The 15,579-nt window shown below is 38.1% G+C and overlaps 2 protein-coding genes and 1 long non-coding RNA gene across 4 annotated transcripts in view; 1 reads left to right on the top strand and 2 right to left on the bottom strand.

Moving 5' to 3' along the window:
* The window catches only part of LOC107084540, a 47,067-nt gene extending 42,708 nt beyond the window's left edge, over positions 1-4,359 (bottom strand). Inside the window, exon 1 of the long non-coding RNA XR_001481230.1 lies at positions 4,309-4,359. This is a non-coding gene — a long non-coding RNA (uncharacterized LOC107084540). The remainder of the gene's footprint in view (positions 1-4,308) is intronic.
* Positions 4,360-6,707: 2,348 nt separating this feature from the next.
* Positions 6,708-12,421, top strand: ccnh (cyclin H). The gene is made up of 10 exons (XM_015374447.1): positions 6,708-6,805; positions 7,023-7,147; positions 7,234-7,356; positions 7,485-7,558; positions 9,249-9,462; positions 9,561-9,724; positions 9,842-9,912; positions 10,012-10,117; positions 12,225-12,288; positions 12,376-12,421. The coding sequence occupies exons 2-10, from the start codon at positions 7,031-7,033 to the stop codon at positions 12,400-12,402; spliced, it is 960 nt and encodes a 319-aa protein (XP_015229933.1). The 5' UTR covers positions 6,708-6,805; positions 7,023-7,030; the 3' UTR covers positions 12,403-12,421.
* rasa1 (RAS p21 protein activator (GTPase activating protein) 1) overlaps positions 10,361-15,579 on the bottom strand; it is a 42,129-nt gene continuing 36,910 nt past the window's right edge. The window contains exons 19-26 of one of the 2 annotated variants that reach the window (XM_015374445.1): positions 14,638-14,753; positions 14,470-14,556; positions 14,322-14,389; positions 14,144-14,232; positions 13,973-14,050; positions 13,635-13,769; positions 13,464-13,543; positions 10,361-11,651 (exon numbers count right to left, since the gene is read on the bottom strand). In XM_015374445.1, the coding sequence (XP_015229931.1) occupies positions 11,603-11,651; positions 13,464-13,543; positions 13,635-13,769; positions 13,973-14,050; positions 14,144-14,232; positions 14,322-14,389; positions 14,470-14,556; positions 14,638-14,753 (702 nt within the window). In that variant the 3' untranslated portion in view covers positions 10,361-11,602. Of the gene's footprint in view, positions 11,652-12,595; positions 13,544-13,634; positions 13,770-13,972; positions 14,051-14,143; positions 14,233-14,321; positions 14,390-14,469; positions 14,557-14,637; positions 14,754-15,579 lie in introns of those variants that run through there. The other variant, XM_015374446.1, reaches the window with a different exon arrangement.

Genomic DNA, 15,579 nt, shown 5'->3' with positions numbered 1-15,579 from the left:
AAAGATAAAACCAAAATATAACTAAAGTAATAATATAACAGTACAATTTTATTTTTGATTTCAAACCTGTTTTGAAAAATTTACTTTTAACTAAACAGGACAAACCTAATTGAAATAAATGTTTTTAATTCTAAGAAATAAGAACAAATACTGACTTTATAGGAGATACCCAAGCTTTATTTTCCAAGCAAAGGTCAGCCATTATTATTATTAAACCTTAAGGTTAAGTATTCAAATTTATCCCAGAAAGATTTTACTTTATTTAAAAATTTTTTGTACTCTCCACCCAAACCTAGGCCGTAATTTGCAAATGAAAGACTTTGTTTTTTTTTTTGTTTAAATATCTAATTCATTAAGCTAAAGGAAGAGAGAAAAGATAAGTGCTTTTGCACTGTTTGCTTTAGCTTCAAGGTAAAGTTAAAATAGGTCATCAAATTTCATTACAATTCTCAAAGGTGCGACCGTGGAGAAGGAAGAGATGTGTGCATGGCAAACCAAGGACAGTTGGATTTGCTACGAAGAACACGGTCTCTTTGCTCTCCCTGGAGCCACAGCTTTGATTGAGCGCCTGAAATGAGTTGAAATGTCACAAATCTCTGCCAGTATGCTAGAAATGAAAATTGGCCTTGTGGCGGTTTTAAGGCTCCCATTAAGAACGGGCTTAACACGTTCTGTTTAAGAGTGCCGTTGGAGTGCATCTAAAATACAACATTATTACACGTCTCCGCACACTCAAGGAAAAATGTTCCCCTGGAACTTGTCAATGCATACTGAGTCTCGGTAATATTAGGAAAAAAAGATAGAAAAAAGGCTCTGAATCTTGCTTGATGGGACAGAAGTGTAGAAATAAGCTCAGGGGAAGACGAGTTTAAATTAAATTTGCAAAAAAGCTTTGGTCAGAATGGAAGAAATCCTCATGTGACTGGTGGCATAATGCAGATTTTAATTTTTGACTTTTATCTCCTGTAAATTGGGAAAATCACAGCACATCTCATAACTCATGGATTAGAGTATGGCATATTTTTGCTTTGTCTTGTTTTATTAAAAATAATACGCCTAACTTATACATTCCTTTTATGTGCTGAATGCACTGAGTTGGTAAAACCAGACTTCTTCCTATTTAACCTTCAGTTCTCAGGTGGTTGGATATATTTATTTCAGCCAAACAGGAAAATGACTATCCTGGCTGCTTGGTATTCACATCACATAAAGTGGGTCTGTGTTCTTTATTTAGTGCCGTACTGTACAGCTGGGGAGCTGTCCAGCATGTAGCGGCAGTATGCAAATGAGTCTAGATTTGAATGGAGTGGGAAGTAGACACAAAGCTCAATTAGAGACAGAGAGAGAGAAAGAGGCGGTGGGGGAGCGTCTGGGTGGGAAAGGGGGGAGGGGGGAGGAAAATGCTTAATGCCAACCTGAGCAAAACCAGTGTACAAACATGGTGAACCACAAAGCTGCATGCAAAATAGCCAGACATATTTCCAAATTTTCCAGCCTGTTTTTCTAGGGGCTCAGACAGCTCAGCTCTGCTTTTTATTCACACCGATCTAACCGAGCAGATCCACAACATCCGTATCACACCTACAGTCGACACAAAAATAGGTTTATGGCCGACCGCGGGAAACAATACTCAGACAAATAGAAAGCCAGAGAGGCGGCGGCCATTTTGTTCTTAGGTGTCATAATTGATGCCCAGCAGCCAGGACTGTGTATCACCTCACTGTCCTTGGAGGAGGCTCTCACCTCTTGTTACCGTGGCAACGGCAAATCAATTATGGAGGGATGTGAGCAGAATATGAATATTCACATTTAAAGAGGAACGTAATCAAGATTTTCAGTGTGAAAAACATTAACACCACTTCTATGTTATGCCGGTTTGCGTGTATGTGTGTGTTTGTGGTGGTGTTGGTAGGGGGTTATATAAATTTTGCTTTACTTGAACGGTTGTGATAGAACACAAACTTGCATCTAATTGTGAAGTACGAGGGATTTCCTGCATGATTAGATTCATTCTTTTCAAGCATTAATATGATGTGCATTTTAATTCTGTGCTACTGGTTTAATAATTTTTAGGTTTCACTTTTTGTTTTGATCCCAGCCTTTAACTTTTTGGGATATGTTTACGCTTTTTCATATTTACAGACTGTAGGGTTTTGTTTTTTTTTTGTTTTTTTTTTCACCTGTTCTTTGAAAAATAGCCCAAGCTATTAAAACTCAGCTGGATGAAGATAATCTGTCATCAGCAGTTTCTAAATATTGCACAGATCTATCCAGGACCATTCTAACATAGAAATATGCTTTGATCCAAACCATTCTATTATAGGTGTGTTTAAGTTCCACCACGGCATGGTGTATGGTGTCACATTTATTTAAAAACACCCGCGAGCAAACTAAACATACTTGTTTAACTACTTCTGCCAATGGTTTATCTACCACAGCACAGCAAAATCACACATGCAAAAGAAACTGTTGCTTCAAAAGGAGAAAATTACTCTCCGTGCAAGCCAACTCCTCTTACGCGCACTCAGGATCGTGCTCGGGATCGCACGATTTTCTATCTAGTTGCCACGCTTGAGGACGGCTGCACTCTCGAAAGCGTCTTAGCCCTCGGACTGATTCCCACCATTATTTAGCTCGCAGGGGTTTTTGAAATAGATGTGACGCCATAATGGTGCTCCCACCACCCTTTCTGCCATGTGAACATTGTGTTTAGGAGCATGCGGAATGCCAGCCCTTTGACATACAGCGTTTTGCATGTAGGCCAGAATGTGTCATTGTGGACCTGCACCTTCCCTGCATATATTTGTTGTTTGCCATAAAAAACATGAGATATAATTCTTTTTGCAATTCAACAACCACTTTCTAGTCATTAGTCCATTAAGGCCAAATGTATCTATGCATAAAAAGTAGTTATCTTCTCAACACATTTACCCATCAAAGATGTGGATCTCTGTGTCTTCTTCATAGTTACCATAGTCCTTTAGTTTTGTTGGAAATCCATGTGTTGGTATGTTTGCATTTGTGACTTCCATTTTCTAATGACTGACTGAAATGACCTAATGAGATGATCAATATTTAGGATAGTGTTGTAGAAACTAGCCTGCTTTAAATGTCTCTACAACTTTATCCTTGATCTGATTGTTGTGTTCCTTGGCTTCATTATCCTGTGTGAGTAACCTAAGTTGATCTCAGGCTACCTTTGTTTTTTAAGCTTCATTTTCCTTTCTTTTTACATGTATTTATAAACATATAATCATGTAAAATCCAAATACCACACACACTGGAGATCACAGTTGTAATGTGGCAAAATGACTATATTAAAGGCTATTTACACTTTTGCCTGGAAGTGATGCTACAGAAAGCCGCAAAGACAAATAGATGGATCAGAGGTATTATTTAAATAGTCATCATGACTTGGGCCATATTACTCCTATCAAAATGGCAGATAAGTGACATATTTGAGCCATTAGTCCCTTTCCTAAGATACATGATCCCCCTCGTCTCCCCCTCTGTTATTCAAATCATGATGATCATAAATAGTTAACAAAGCCACACTATGTAAACGTTGATGCCTTACACAGCATCATCAGCAGAGTTTTAGCTGACTACTTTAGATCTTCAATGACCTGCACTGCAGTCATTTCACATATAGGTGAGGTTTAACAGTCAGGAATTCCGGGTGGCTTTCAGGTGATGGAGGTTACCTAATCAGGGGAGACTGATAACATATTCACTGTGATTAGCTATAAAAAACTTGCAATCCAATGGATTAGGTGAGTTTCTCAAGTTTTCCTGTGCACTGATTTATTTGCATCATCAAATCAGCTGCTCTCCAGGTATGTGCAATGTAAGCATGGCGCATGGATCATCATAGCAGCAAAGAATACAACCACGACAAACAGGGAACAGAAACAAATCTAGAACTATGGCACAGGGGGAAGAGCCAGAAATAAGTCATCACACACAATGGAATTACGCCAAAAAGAAGTGGGCACATTGTGACCAAGAGCACGAGAATCCACGCACCCAGGCTTAGTGTCTGGGTGCGCGCGCGCGCGCGCGCGCTCACACAGTGAAATTGCAACGCTCTCATCAATAATGCATCGGCACTTCATGTTTATGCAATTCACAGGGCAGGCAAGCCCATGCGATGGATACGGTGCCATCCTGATCCACGCAGTACGCACAGGCTACAAGCCACACATCCCTACACAGATCAACCCCCCCACTCAACAAACACACACACAAGTTATCTCCACCGCCTGTGGAGAAAGAGATAAAGATTATAAAACAGTCTTCAGCACATACCTGTTAAGGCACAGTTTCTCTGTGATTCTGGTTTTTCTGCAGGCTCCAAGGGCTCAGGATAACGCGCGCACTAAGGCTGCGCTTATATGCAAATTAGCGGCTCTGGCTCAATGCAGGGGCATTTATTATTCATAAATTACTCATGTTTATGCAAATGATGGGCTGATACGGAAACACTGGTGGGGGTTGAGTGGCTCAGCCTAAACATGCTGTGTGATTCGATCGCTGTTGCGCTCAGCCATCTATGATCCAGATTCAAGCATTTGACCAACAGATATATTCATGAAGCAACTGCTGTACTCTGAACTTTTCTCTGGGTAGGATTGGGAGGGATATGCTCTGTAGCAGCAAAGGCTTGGCCCTGGGCCTTAGCATGTGGTCTTGCATTATGTATGCAAAAAAAAAAAAAAAAAATGATGGTTTGTATTTCTTTATAACTCAATTTAAACAAAAGATGTATTTTGTATTGCAGAGTTTAGATTGAATAAACTGTGCAAGGAGATAGATAGATAGATAGATAGATAGATAGATAGATAGATAGATAGATAGATAGATAGATAGATAGATAGATAGATAGATAGATAGATATATTACTGCAGCTCTACACTCTGCAGTATTATTATCTTTGCATTCCACATTGCATCAAAATATCAATGCAATTCAGGTGCCAACTTGCACACTTTTTTCTGTTAACCGTTCAGTCCCTGCTCTACCAAATGGAGATTGGAAGTTGACACGACATTAGTTAAAAGGTTATGCTGTTCTCTTTGCCTGTGTTTTCCTATGGGGTCAGATAACTGTCAATGAAAAATGTATGCATAGGTGTCTTGATTTTTAAATGTAAGTCAATAAGCCAAAGTGACATTTTTTTTATTAAAGGAGCCAGGGCGCATTGTTATCCGGAAACATAGTGACAGGACCACACTGTCACACTGATATACTGTAGGATGAAGTAAGAATTATTCTTTAGAGGTTTTCCGGGTGGAATTTAAAGCAGCTGTTTTAATTTAGCTCTCAAAATGATTTTTAAATCATTTATCATTCATCCTCCTCATTTGGCTTCCAGCTTCCTCACATAGCTGCAGTCTGCCCAGCCAGTTAGTCCACAGAGCTCTCTGTAGGTTATTTTTGCTCTGGTGTGGGGTACCGTCCACTTTATTCTCTGCTGGGCATCTGGTTGTGATGTACCACTAACCTTCCCCCCTTTCTCTCTCATTCTGTGCAGTTTCTGTAAAAATAAATACAGGAATTTTGTGACATTTTGGATAATATAGACTTTTGACTTATACATGTCTTAATATCTGACTGTTTCAAATGTTTTAAATCTTTTTTAAGTTAAATTGATTTTTAAAATTTTTTATTGAATATAGCAGATAGTAAAATCTAATTAAACAATGCAGAAATATGTCGCCCCTTTTCATGGATTTACCATATATGTCCTTTATGCATTATTTTGACAACAAAAACAGATGTATCTGGAACAAATGCTTTCCCTTGGAAGTCAGATCACTGTCACGCTTTTGGTCCTGTTTAAGTTTTCTTTTTGATTTTCAATGTCCTTTGATCCATATTTTCCTTTTTTTTCTAGTTTTATTGGTTTAATTCCTATTTTGTGGTGTTTTCTGAATGTATTTGAGTTCTCAGGTATTTCTTGTTGGCCCTTCTGCACCTTCTTCAGTCAATTAATCAGCAAATCATTAAACTGAGACAACTTATTCTACCTAGTCTAGACCTTAACTGTATTGTTAAGATGAAGTGAACAGTTAGTGTGGCTTTTAAGATCTAAAATGCCCTTTTTTCATTGTTTTTTATTTGTTGTATACTTTATGCTCTCTGTATTTATGTTATACCTCAGAGTATATGCATTTCAATGAGACCTGATTATCAGAAAATAACCTTTTAAAATATAGCAACCATTATCTGTTAATATTTTTATCAAGCTCGCATCTAAATTGAAAATGTTTTGGTTCACTGTTTTTTTTATGATGAAATATTATAGTCATTAATGTAATTTTTTTTTAAGTGGCTAAAACAGAAAAAAAAAAGAAACTCAAATCAGGGTGATTTAAATTGTTGAAGTAAAAAGAACCTATTTAGTTATATACATTTATTTGAATTCATACATTTTTTTCTAGTTTGCTTCAACTTTTTAGGATTTTTTAAAATTCCACACTACCAGCTTGTGGTTTTAATGCTCTATAATGCTCTTTTTTGTTTTTCTGGACACCATCATACAATTTTATTATTGTGTACTGTTTAGAGAAAAAAAAATAAAGTTTTAGATTTTGTTGAATTGCTTTTTTATGTATTCTCTAGCTCCCACATGAACAATGTAGAGCCCTACATTATGGTAGCGTAGATATCAATATATTACGGTAGGATCATACGTCATCAATAAGCGATTTAGGCTGGCGTGTAAGAATGGCGACGTTTTAGGATTCGTGTGTTATGGTTACTTGTTTTTCTGATATAAAATAGAGACTTTAGTGTTTTAAAGGTAAGGCATGTTGTCCGAACTTATTTCATTGTTTTCACTGCAAACTAACAGCTTTTAGTTGAGCGACGCGGAGCTAGAAACACGTTAATTTCTGGATGTTGTGACTAAATCTGAGCTGTTGGTTTGCTAACATTCATATGTTTTTGGTTTATTCTTGTAACCCCCATTTCTAATGTACATATCTTTCGTGTTTTTTTTTCTCGTCCCTTTGATACAGGGGGCACCATGTTCCACAACAGCTCACAGAAGAAATTCTGGACTTTTAAAAACGAGGACGAGCTTGAGAAAATGAGATGCATGGCCAATGAAAAATTCCGTAGGAAGGCACTAGAGAGTGGAAAGGTAAGGTTAGACATCTGTACACGCAAAAATAATATTAAACGGTTTGATGTGCGGCTTTATCGCTGTTTTATGATGTGATTAATTAGCATGCTGTCAGTGAGGCTCTGTTCTTGGAGCGCTATGAAGAGGACGCGGTGTTTCGGCACTATGAGAGGAGGCTGCTGGACTTCTGCATTGCTTTTAAGCCTGTGATGCCCAAATCTGTGGTGGTAGGTTATTTGCCTCAGATTTACGCAATTCAACCTTCACACACACACACACACACACACACACACACACACACACACACACACACACACTAAAAGCCAACTGAACTGCATGTTTCTACCTTTTGCAGGGTACAGCTCTGATGTACTTCAGGAGATTCTACCTGAACAACTCAGTCATGGATTATCACCCCAGGATTATCATGTGAGTGCTGCTAATTTAGGAAAGCAGTTTGGTTGGAAGGGATTAAATTATGTTCCTTTTAAAAAATATATCTGCTTTTGATTCTTAGCGAAATTTTATTTCCATTTCACCACCCTTAATACTGGTATTATTGTCATCTTGTACAGGGTTCCTGCAGATCTTTAAAAAGCCTTAAAAGGCATTGAATTCTTGAACATAAAATCAAGGCCATAATTGGTATTAAATGTCTGAAATCACTAATCTTAAAATTGTTACCACACCATAAATAGGATTTTAGTTTTGTAATTCATATCAAACAAATATTTTTCTTACATCTACTGAACCGCTCGCTGTAACCATTATTGGTTCGTCCCTATACCAATAAAACAATAGAAAAGATGTTGCGGCCGGACCTTGGGATGATGTGCCAGTAACTTTTTATCTGGACAACATGGGGAAGTTTTAAATTCAATGAAAAATAGGCCATCCAAGAGTTTTCTGCATGGCTGAAACCACTTACAGGGAATGTAGATGAAGCACGATGGGAATCAAGGCAGTGGAGACACGTGCGAATCGTGAAACTCAAAGCGTTAACATTAAGTTATGGAGAAGCAGCAGATACTTCTCCATTCTGTTCCACGCTTGTCTCTGCAACGTCTACACAGCATCTCTCACATCACCAACAGAGCCAGTAGCACTAAATCTTGAGATTTAGTGCTACTGGCTAAATTTTTATTTCTAGTGGCATTAAAGTCTTAGGAACCCTGTTGTAATTGGTTGTCAGGATTAGTGGTTTGATCAATGTGCAAAGAGTTTAGTGGGGTCATGAAATAGCTGCACCCCTTTTAAAATGATGTGTTCTACATAGATGCTTACTTAACGTCATGATTTGGAGTTTATCATAGGGACTGAATGAATCACAAGCTACTATTAGTGTAACAGGGTAATAAAAGAATATGATTTATTAACTTTTACAGAAACATTTAAAACATAAGTAAATAGATTTATCAGAAAAAAAACACCGTAATCTTTTTGTTAAAATATTTTAATTTCAATATATTCTAATTTATTAACCAATGCATTTGTAGCGGTCTACAGCATATGATTGTTGAATAAATATTTGCTAAAATGCAGTATAAACACCTGTTAAAAGAAGTCAAACTGTTGCAGCTCCTTTTTGCTCTTCAGTGATTATGGCTAATAGACGATAAGATGTGGATATTAACTTAGACTGCTTGGATTAAGGCTCTAGTTGGCTGATTTACAGACAGGCTTGTAGTAGGCTATTGTAGGTTATAATAATCGCGAGCTTAAAATTAATGTATGAGGACGATTTTTTAATTCAGTAATTGTTACTTTCATTTGACAGAAAATTATTTTAAATCACTATAAATCTCTCATGCAAAAGACTAGTTTGGTACTAATAATTTCTTTGCTTTTGAATTTTAGGGAACGAGATGTGACATTTTTAAAATGTTTTCTCACCTCCTTCCTTAGATACAATCATACTAACATTTTTTGCTTTTCTATAATTTTGCTCTGCCAAATGTTATCCCACTTTATTTTCTTTTTAATTTGCCCCAGTTTGATTTAAATCTGACCCTAAGGTTGACTGGACTAAATCTAATCCAGATTGTTTTTATTAAGGCCTTACTTTAAAATGTATTTAGCACCTTTGTCTCACTTTTTCTTGCATTCCTTTTTGTTTCAGGCTAACATGTGCATACCTGTCCTGTAAAGTGGATGAATTCAACGTGTCCAGTACCCAGTTTGTTGCAAATCTCCTGCAGGAGACTCCAGCAGGACAGGAGAGAGTCGCAGAGCAAATCCTAGAGTACGAACTACTACTTATCCAGCAGCTGAATTTTCACTTGGTGGTCCACAACCCCTACAGACCCATGGAAGGTCTTCTTATTGACCTTAAGGTGTGTGTTCTTCCTCTTATTATTTATGAATATTTTCCAGGAAATCATCTAAAATTTAATAAGGGTATTTAACTAATTAACTTATTTTCTCCTCTCAGACTCGATACCCAACACTGGAGAACCCGGAGTCACTGAGGAAAAGTGCTGACGACTTCCTTTCCCAAGCAGCCTTGACGGATGCAGGACTTCTGTTTTCTCCATCCCAGATTGCTCTGACATCTATTCTGAACAGTGCTTCTAGAGCTGGTCTCAACATGGAGAGGTAGACCACTTCTCATCCAACAGTGATCAGACATTTACACTGAAATGTCATTTAAGGCAGCAATAAAATATATATAAACCAGTAACTGAAAGTTCTTTTACAATATCTCCCCTCTAGCTATCTAACTGAGTGTTTGGGTCTGAAAGAGGACAAAGAGACACTTTCTAAGCTGTATGAATCCATGAGACGTGAGTGAAACCTACCTTCCCTTTTTCCCCACAAGATGGCGATGCTGAGCTGTTTCACAACCACTTCTGCTCTGATTTGGGTGTTTTGTCTCTCTGTAGGGATGAAAACCCTGCTGAAGAAGTATGAACTTCCCAAGCAGGAGGAGCTGAGTTTTTACAAACAGAAGCTGGAAAGAATTCATGCTGAATTTGCTACTTCAAGCAAGTAAGGAAATAAAGAAAGTTCAATTTGTTTCTGTGCTTCCTAATTGTAGAATGTGTAGTCAAATGTTCTATCCTATAAAAAAATAAACAGGGATGGTTATTGCTTTAGTATGATTTACATTAAAAGTGGCATCTGCATCACAAGGGTTGCATAAAATAGTCAATTAATATCACTAAATTCTTTGTTTTATTAAGTGTTATCAGTTGTATTATTTCCCCAAACCATGCCCATGTTAATAATTACAGGTATTCGGTTGTCTGTAGTAACAGATTTATTTCAGTCAGGTTGTATCTAAGATGCAAAAGGTTCAAGGTTCAGTCTTAGGTAGAAAAATAAAAAGGAAAACATCATCAGCTGTATGAAAAACAGAGAAGCCACAGCGCTACTCTAATCATTCACACCATAAAGCATTGCCTGTTGCTGACTTATAGGCTTAGTGGTTGTGACTTGTCACTTTTTTTTTTTCAGTGGTTTGCTAACACTTGGTGAGGTCCACAGTATCTTAAGTGCAACTACAGTTTGCTGTTTGGTAAACGTTGGAGCTACGGCAGGCACAGATTCCGAGTCTGCAGCGGCTCAAGGCAGACCTTTACGACTTTAGAAAGCCGATAAACCTGTGTGAGGCGTGACTCTGTCAGGATTGAGCTGTATGAAGAAACAGTCGTAGCAAAGTTGTGAGGAAACGCCTCCTGTGATGGCGGCAAAGTTAGAGGAAAAACTGCAATTATCGAAAGCTTTTTTCTTTAAAAGGCATAGAAGGAACAAAGGTGATGGTGTGTTAGAGCAGCATATATGTAGGCCCATTTTATATCAGGATCAACACATGCACAGGTTCTAGGTATGTTCAACAAACATGTAGACCTCTCAGCACTGTTCTGCTATGTCATAAACAAGCATTTCCCTACAAGCCTAAATACAGAACATAGAAAAGCAGTATATATAAAAAAAAAAAGAACAGGTTGAATACGTGCTGCAAGGAAAAACAAGTAGTGTCAGTAACAATGGTTTGGTAGCTTAGAAAAATCTGGTGAACGGGTGGTGAGTAGAAAGGGAATTAAGGCCTGTGTTGTCTTGGAAAGAGGTGCTATGTTTACTCCCTGATGAGCAGAAATCGCTGCTTCAGTGCTTTGGATTTTCTCCCCTCCGACGCATTTCCCATAGAGGAGTCACCAAACAGGAGGCCTGTTCGCTCTGCTTCCCTTCCCTTAACTGCTGAAGACTTGTGAGGAAGTGATAAACCAGGATAAAATGTCAGATTTCCACAGTGCAGTCAGAGTGAATCCTCTCTGCAAGGTTTCCCGACAGTTTGACGGATTTGGATTCAAAAAAGGGCTTTGGAGAGACGATATGCAGGACAGTGACGTTGCATTTGTATCGCCACACGCGCACAGTAAAAACTCGCTCAGAGTCCTTAATTTCCCCGACTCGTGGAATGAGGCGTCACTTTGGCTGCAGGATCTGATTACAGGTGGAAAGCCATTAAACTCACATTACCTGGATGGCAGCAGCTAGTGACATGATGGTGCACTCTGTCCTGTAAAATAAAATAGACATGTTTGTGAAAGACACAAGCTGGACTCACATTGAGGACAGCTAGTTGCCATGTATGGGGTTTACTAGGCTATATGACCATGAAGATGGGGAGCAAACTACTACTGGGTGAAATATGGTGGACCAAAAGTGCCACAATTCAATACATTTAAAGTTTTGATAAAATTACTAGACAAAAAGTCAGTTAATAAAAAAAAAACTGTTATTGTATTTTGCAGTTTCAGTGCTATATTTTGTTTTTTTATAGTTGTATATTAAATCTTAAAGATGTAGGCAAAATTGGACTTGCTGTTCTACTGGAGGATCAGTGATAACTGTTAAATCATTCTGTAATTGCATTTCAGGAAAACAAAGACAAAATTCATTGTTATTTTCCAATATCTCAGAAGTTAAAGAGGCATCTATAGTTAAGATATATCAATGTGGCACATTTGGTATGCCGTAGATTTATGGACGCTTAAGACTTCCTAAACAGACACGGAACATGAAGTAGGTCGCATGTGGTTTTAAGAGCCTTTACTACTGCTTCTCTTTACGAACATGACCTTTGTTGCAGCAAACGGAAGCGAGGATACGAAGAAGATGGCCATGTAGCAAAAGAACCTCGTTTAACCGAAGAGGTTGGATATTTTTTTCCTCATTTTCTAATATGAATTTAAAATTTTCCACAGGAATTTTTATTAATCAGCGATTTTATTTAATTTCAGGACTGGACTGATGAAGATCTCATGTGAGCTTCAACCTGTTTTAGAAAGAGATTCAGTATAAGCCCCAAATTAAATGTACATTAGTGGCTTTTTTTTCTTCTTTTCCATTGAGAATAAAGATATTTTTTCTATATTTTGTCAGAAGTTTTCTTTAAACATAAGTGCCACATTATCAATGTACGTGTCAAACTCTGAGGGCACAATAAAAGACTCCATAATCTACTTTACAAAAACAGTTTAATAAGTGCATGCATGTCTGTTATACAGTCTGTATTTAAAAACAAAAATACTGCTGTAAACTTTGTATTTTACTTGGTTTCTTTGATTATGTGTTCTGTCTGGCAATGGGATGTTTTTAAACAGAAAAAGAAGCCATAGCCAAATAATCAAATATAACTGATACAATTATGACAAAAAAAAAATTCAGCTTATCTCACATATACTCATGATTCCAGCAAGAGAATTTATTAATATAAAATAACCAAAAGTTTTCTGCAAGGCTTTGAAACAAAGGGATGTTTCTTTCAGCGTTTTGCAGATATAGTCACCTTAAAATTAATCAGTAACTAATTACAGTATAAAAAGCATCATTGCTCAGAATCCAGTTTACCATTAAAGGGGTTGAGAGAACTAGGCTTCTTCATGTCAGTTTCCTCACACCAAGTTGAAAGTAGTGGACCATAACTTTGGCAATCTGTGCCCTTAAAGCACAGCAGGTAGAAGGAAACCATATACACTCATATTTGGTCCTTATGTTGAATGAATGTAATGCATCACAGTTATGAACAACGTCCAACGAGGAGAAATGAAGCAATCAGTCATAGATGCTTTTTTTTTTTTTTTTCATTTACTATTTTTAAGAGCCAAGTTGCTCAGATGCTGCGGTTGCATAGTTCTCATGTGTAGAACAAGACAAGGATGATAGATGAGGATGGGTGGGTCTATCGGACGAAGACATGATGAGAGTAGTTCCGCTGCGATGAGGGAAGATCATGCTAGGTCTCCTTGGGGCGACCAATCCGGGGAGGGGAGGTGATTTTGGTGCAAAGGATGAGGAAATTGGGGGGGGCAACGGACTGCAGTACTACCTGTTGCTGTTGGACATGGCGTACTGAGCCTGCTTCTGCTGGAGGAGCTCTGTGATGGCCAGGAGCTTTTTCAATACGTGCTGAACAAAAAAAAAAAAAAAAGCAGATTATCATTTCTAGAGTAAAAAAAAAAAAAATGTGAAAGTAAAGCTGTTCCTCTTGGTGTCTGACCTGCTGCGCTCCCCTTTCGTTGCTCAGAGTGCGAAGCTCATCCGAGTGCGTGGCACAGACCTCGTGTAGGGCGGCCAGGTCCCGCGACAAGTCTGTCCTAAAGAGCTCTGGTTGTTCAGGGAGATCAGGGACGTTCTGCAAACAATCATCATTGTCTATTAACTATAAATTTAACATTTCCCCAAATTTCACAACAAATTATTAAGAAGATGATCAAACATAAATTCTGACATGTGCATCTCCACATAAATTCATTTTTAACTTTATTTCACCTCAAAGAAAACTGGACAGCTTTACTTCTGTATGACTTTACATAGAAAAAAGAAAATGAGACTTACTCCTAACTCATCCAGAAACATTATCATTCTATGCTTGTTGTTCTTAATAAAGGGGTTAACACCCTCCATGTAGGGTTCCTGTGAAGCAGAGAGAAAAAAGAAAATATTACTATTGCTCAAAAACTTTAAATTACACTTAAAAATGTAAGTGCAACTGGAGAAGTTTCGGACCTTGGCACCGAATTCAACCAGGTTGGCCAGATTCTGAACAGACTTGGCCACAAGTGTGAGAGTCCTGGCTGCTGTTGGAGATGGAGGGTCTAGGAAAAGAAGAGGAGGGATTAAATGGATAACTAGCAGCCCTGTGATGGTAGAAATCAAAAACCAGTGTTTGTGAAAAGCTGCTTACCGGCAATGATGTTGAACATTCTGGGGTTGAGAATGGCCGGGCAGATCAGCCGTAGAAAGACGAAGCCACTGGAAAAAGGAAAGGATTTGTTTTGGTCATGTAGTTTGTTGGACTGCAGCGATATCTTATCCTGGATTTCTCTGCATACCTCACAACCCTTGTCCGCATGGTGTTGTTGCTGGGGAACTTCCGTTGAACAGACTTCTGCAGGCAGCCATAGATGAACCTTAACGTCCTGGTGAAGCAGATAGAAAATGGATTATTGAGCTGTAATGTCACTGAGATATGACAACTGTGTACTAGTGTCTGATCTTACGGTGGCAGGATGTCCGCAGCAATGAAGATCTTCTCCACAAGCTCAGACAATATGTTGAGGAGATGAGCCAGGTTAGTACTTACATCTTCATTCTTTTCCAGTTTGGAGGGATTTAACTAAAACAGGAAAGTCAGAGACAAGTTATCCTAATGCTTTAGTACTGGGTTAAGTTTAATCACAGGGTCTTGAAATAGTATTCAATCCTTGGGATGTTTTCACTTTTTGTAAAGTTACAACCATTTCTTTTGGTCTTTTATTTAGATTTTTTTATATACCAATGCAAAGTATGGCAGAACAATCATAATTTTCCTTAAACACCTTTTTTTCTGATTTTATAGATTTATAGATATTTATAGCATTAAGATCCTTCATTTATTACACATTCTGTGTAAGGGTCAGGTATAGCTCAGACGGATTTAACAGAGAGCAAATGACCATCAACGTTGAGGTAATTCTTCATATTTACTAGGGCTGCAACAACGAATCGATAAAATCGATTCTTTTAAAAGCGTTGGCAACGAATTTCATCATCGATTAGTTGTGTCACGCGATTAATGCGTCATCCGCCGCCATCACATCCACTTGACTGAAACGGGGGAAGAAAAAAAAAATATGGCAGAGCGATTCAGCGCCCCGGGTGCAGTGTTGTCAACTCAGCGACTTTTGAGACCCCTCGAGCGACTATTTCTCAAAAAAGTGACTAGCGACAAATCTGGCGACTTTTTACGGTGTCACTGGCAGCTTTTGGAGACTCTTACGTGAAAGCATGTATCGTTCCTACTCTGCCGTGGGGCTATTTTTATCTCTATGGTTAAGTATTTTCTCAAGTAGCAACTTTAACTGCTATACTTTCCTGTCTTAAAAGGCAGAACTGTTCTAGTCTAAAAAAAACTCATTTGTTGAAATGGGGGGACCTATTGTTTGAACCTATTGTTTGAACCT

This window comes from Cyprinodon variegatus, unplaced genomic scaffold (genome assembly GCF_000732505.1).
Source record: "Cyprinodon variegatus isolate N-32 unplaced genomic scaffold, C_variegatus-1.0 Scaffold103, whole genome shotgun sequence".
NCBI classification, from domain to species: domain Eukaryota; kingdom Metazoa; phylum Chordata; class Actinopteri; order Cyprinodontiformes; family Cyprinodontidae; genus Cyprinodon; species Cyprinodon variegatus.
Note: the sequence above shows the minus strand (reverse complement) of the source record. Positions and strands in the feature narration are given on the sequence as shown.

Excerpts from the sequence above, each read along its gene's own strand:
- ccnh (XM_015374447.1), top strand. The coding sequence starts at position 7,031 with ATGTTCCACAACAGCTCACAGAAGAAATTCTGGACTTTTAAAAACGAG. Across the intron at positions 7,148-7,233 it reads AGGCACTAGAGAGTGGAAAG|CATGCTGTCAGTGAGGCTCT; the intron begins GTAAGGTTAGAC and ends GTGATTAATTAG. Across the intron at positions 7,559-9,248 it reads TATCACCCCAGGATTATCAT|GCTAACATGTGCATACCTGT; the intron begins GTGAGTGCTGCT and ends TTTTTGTTTCAG.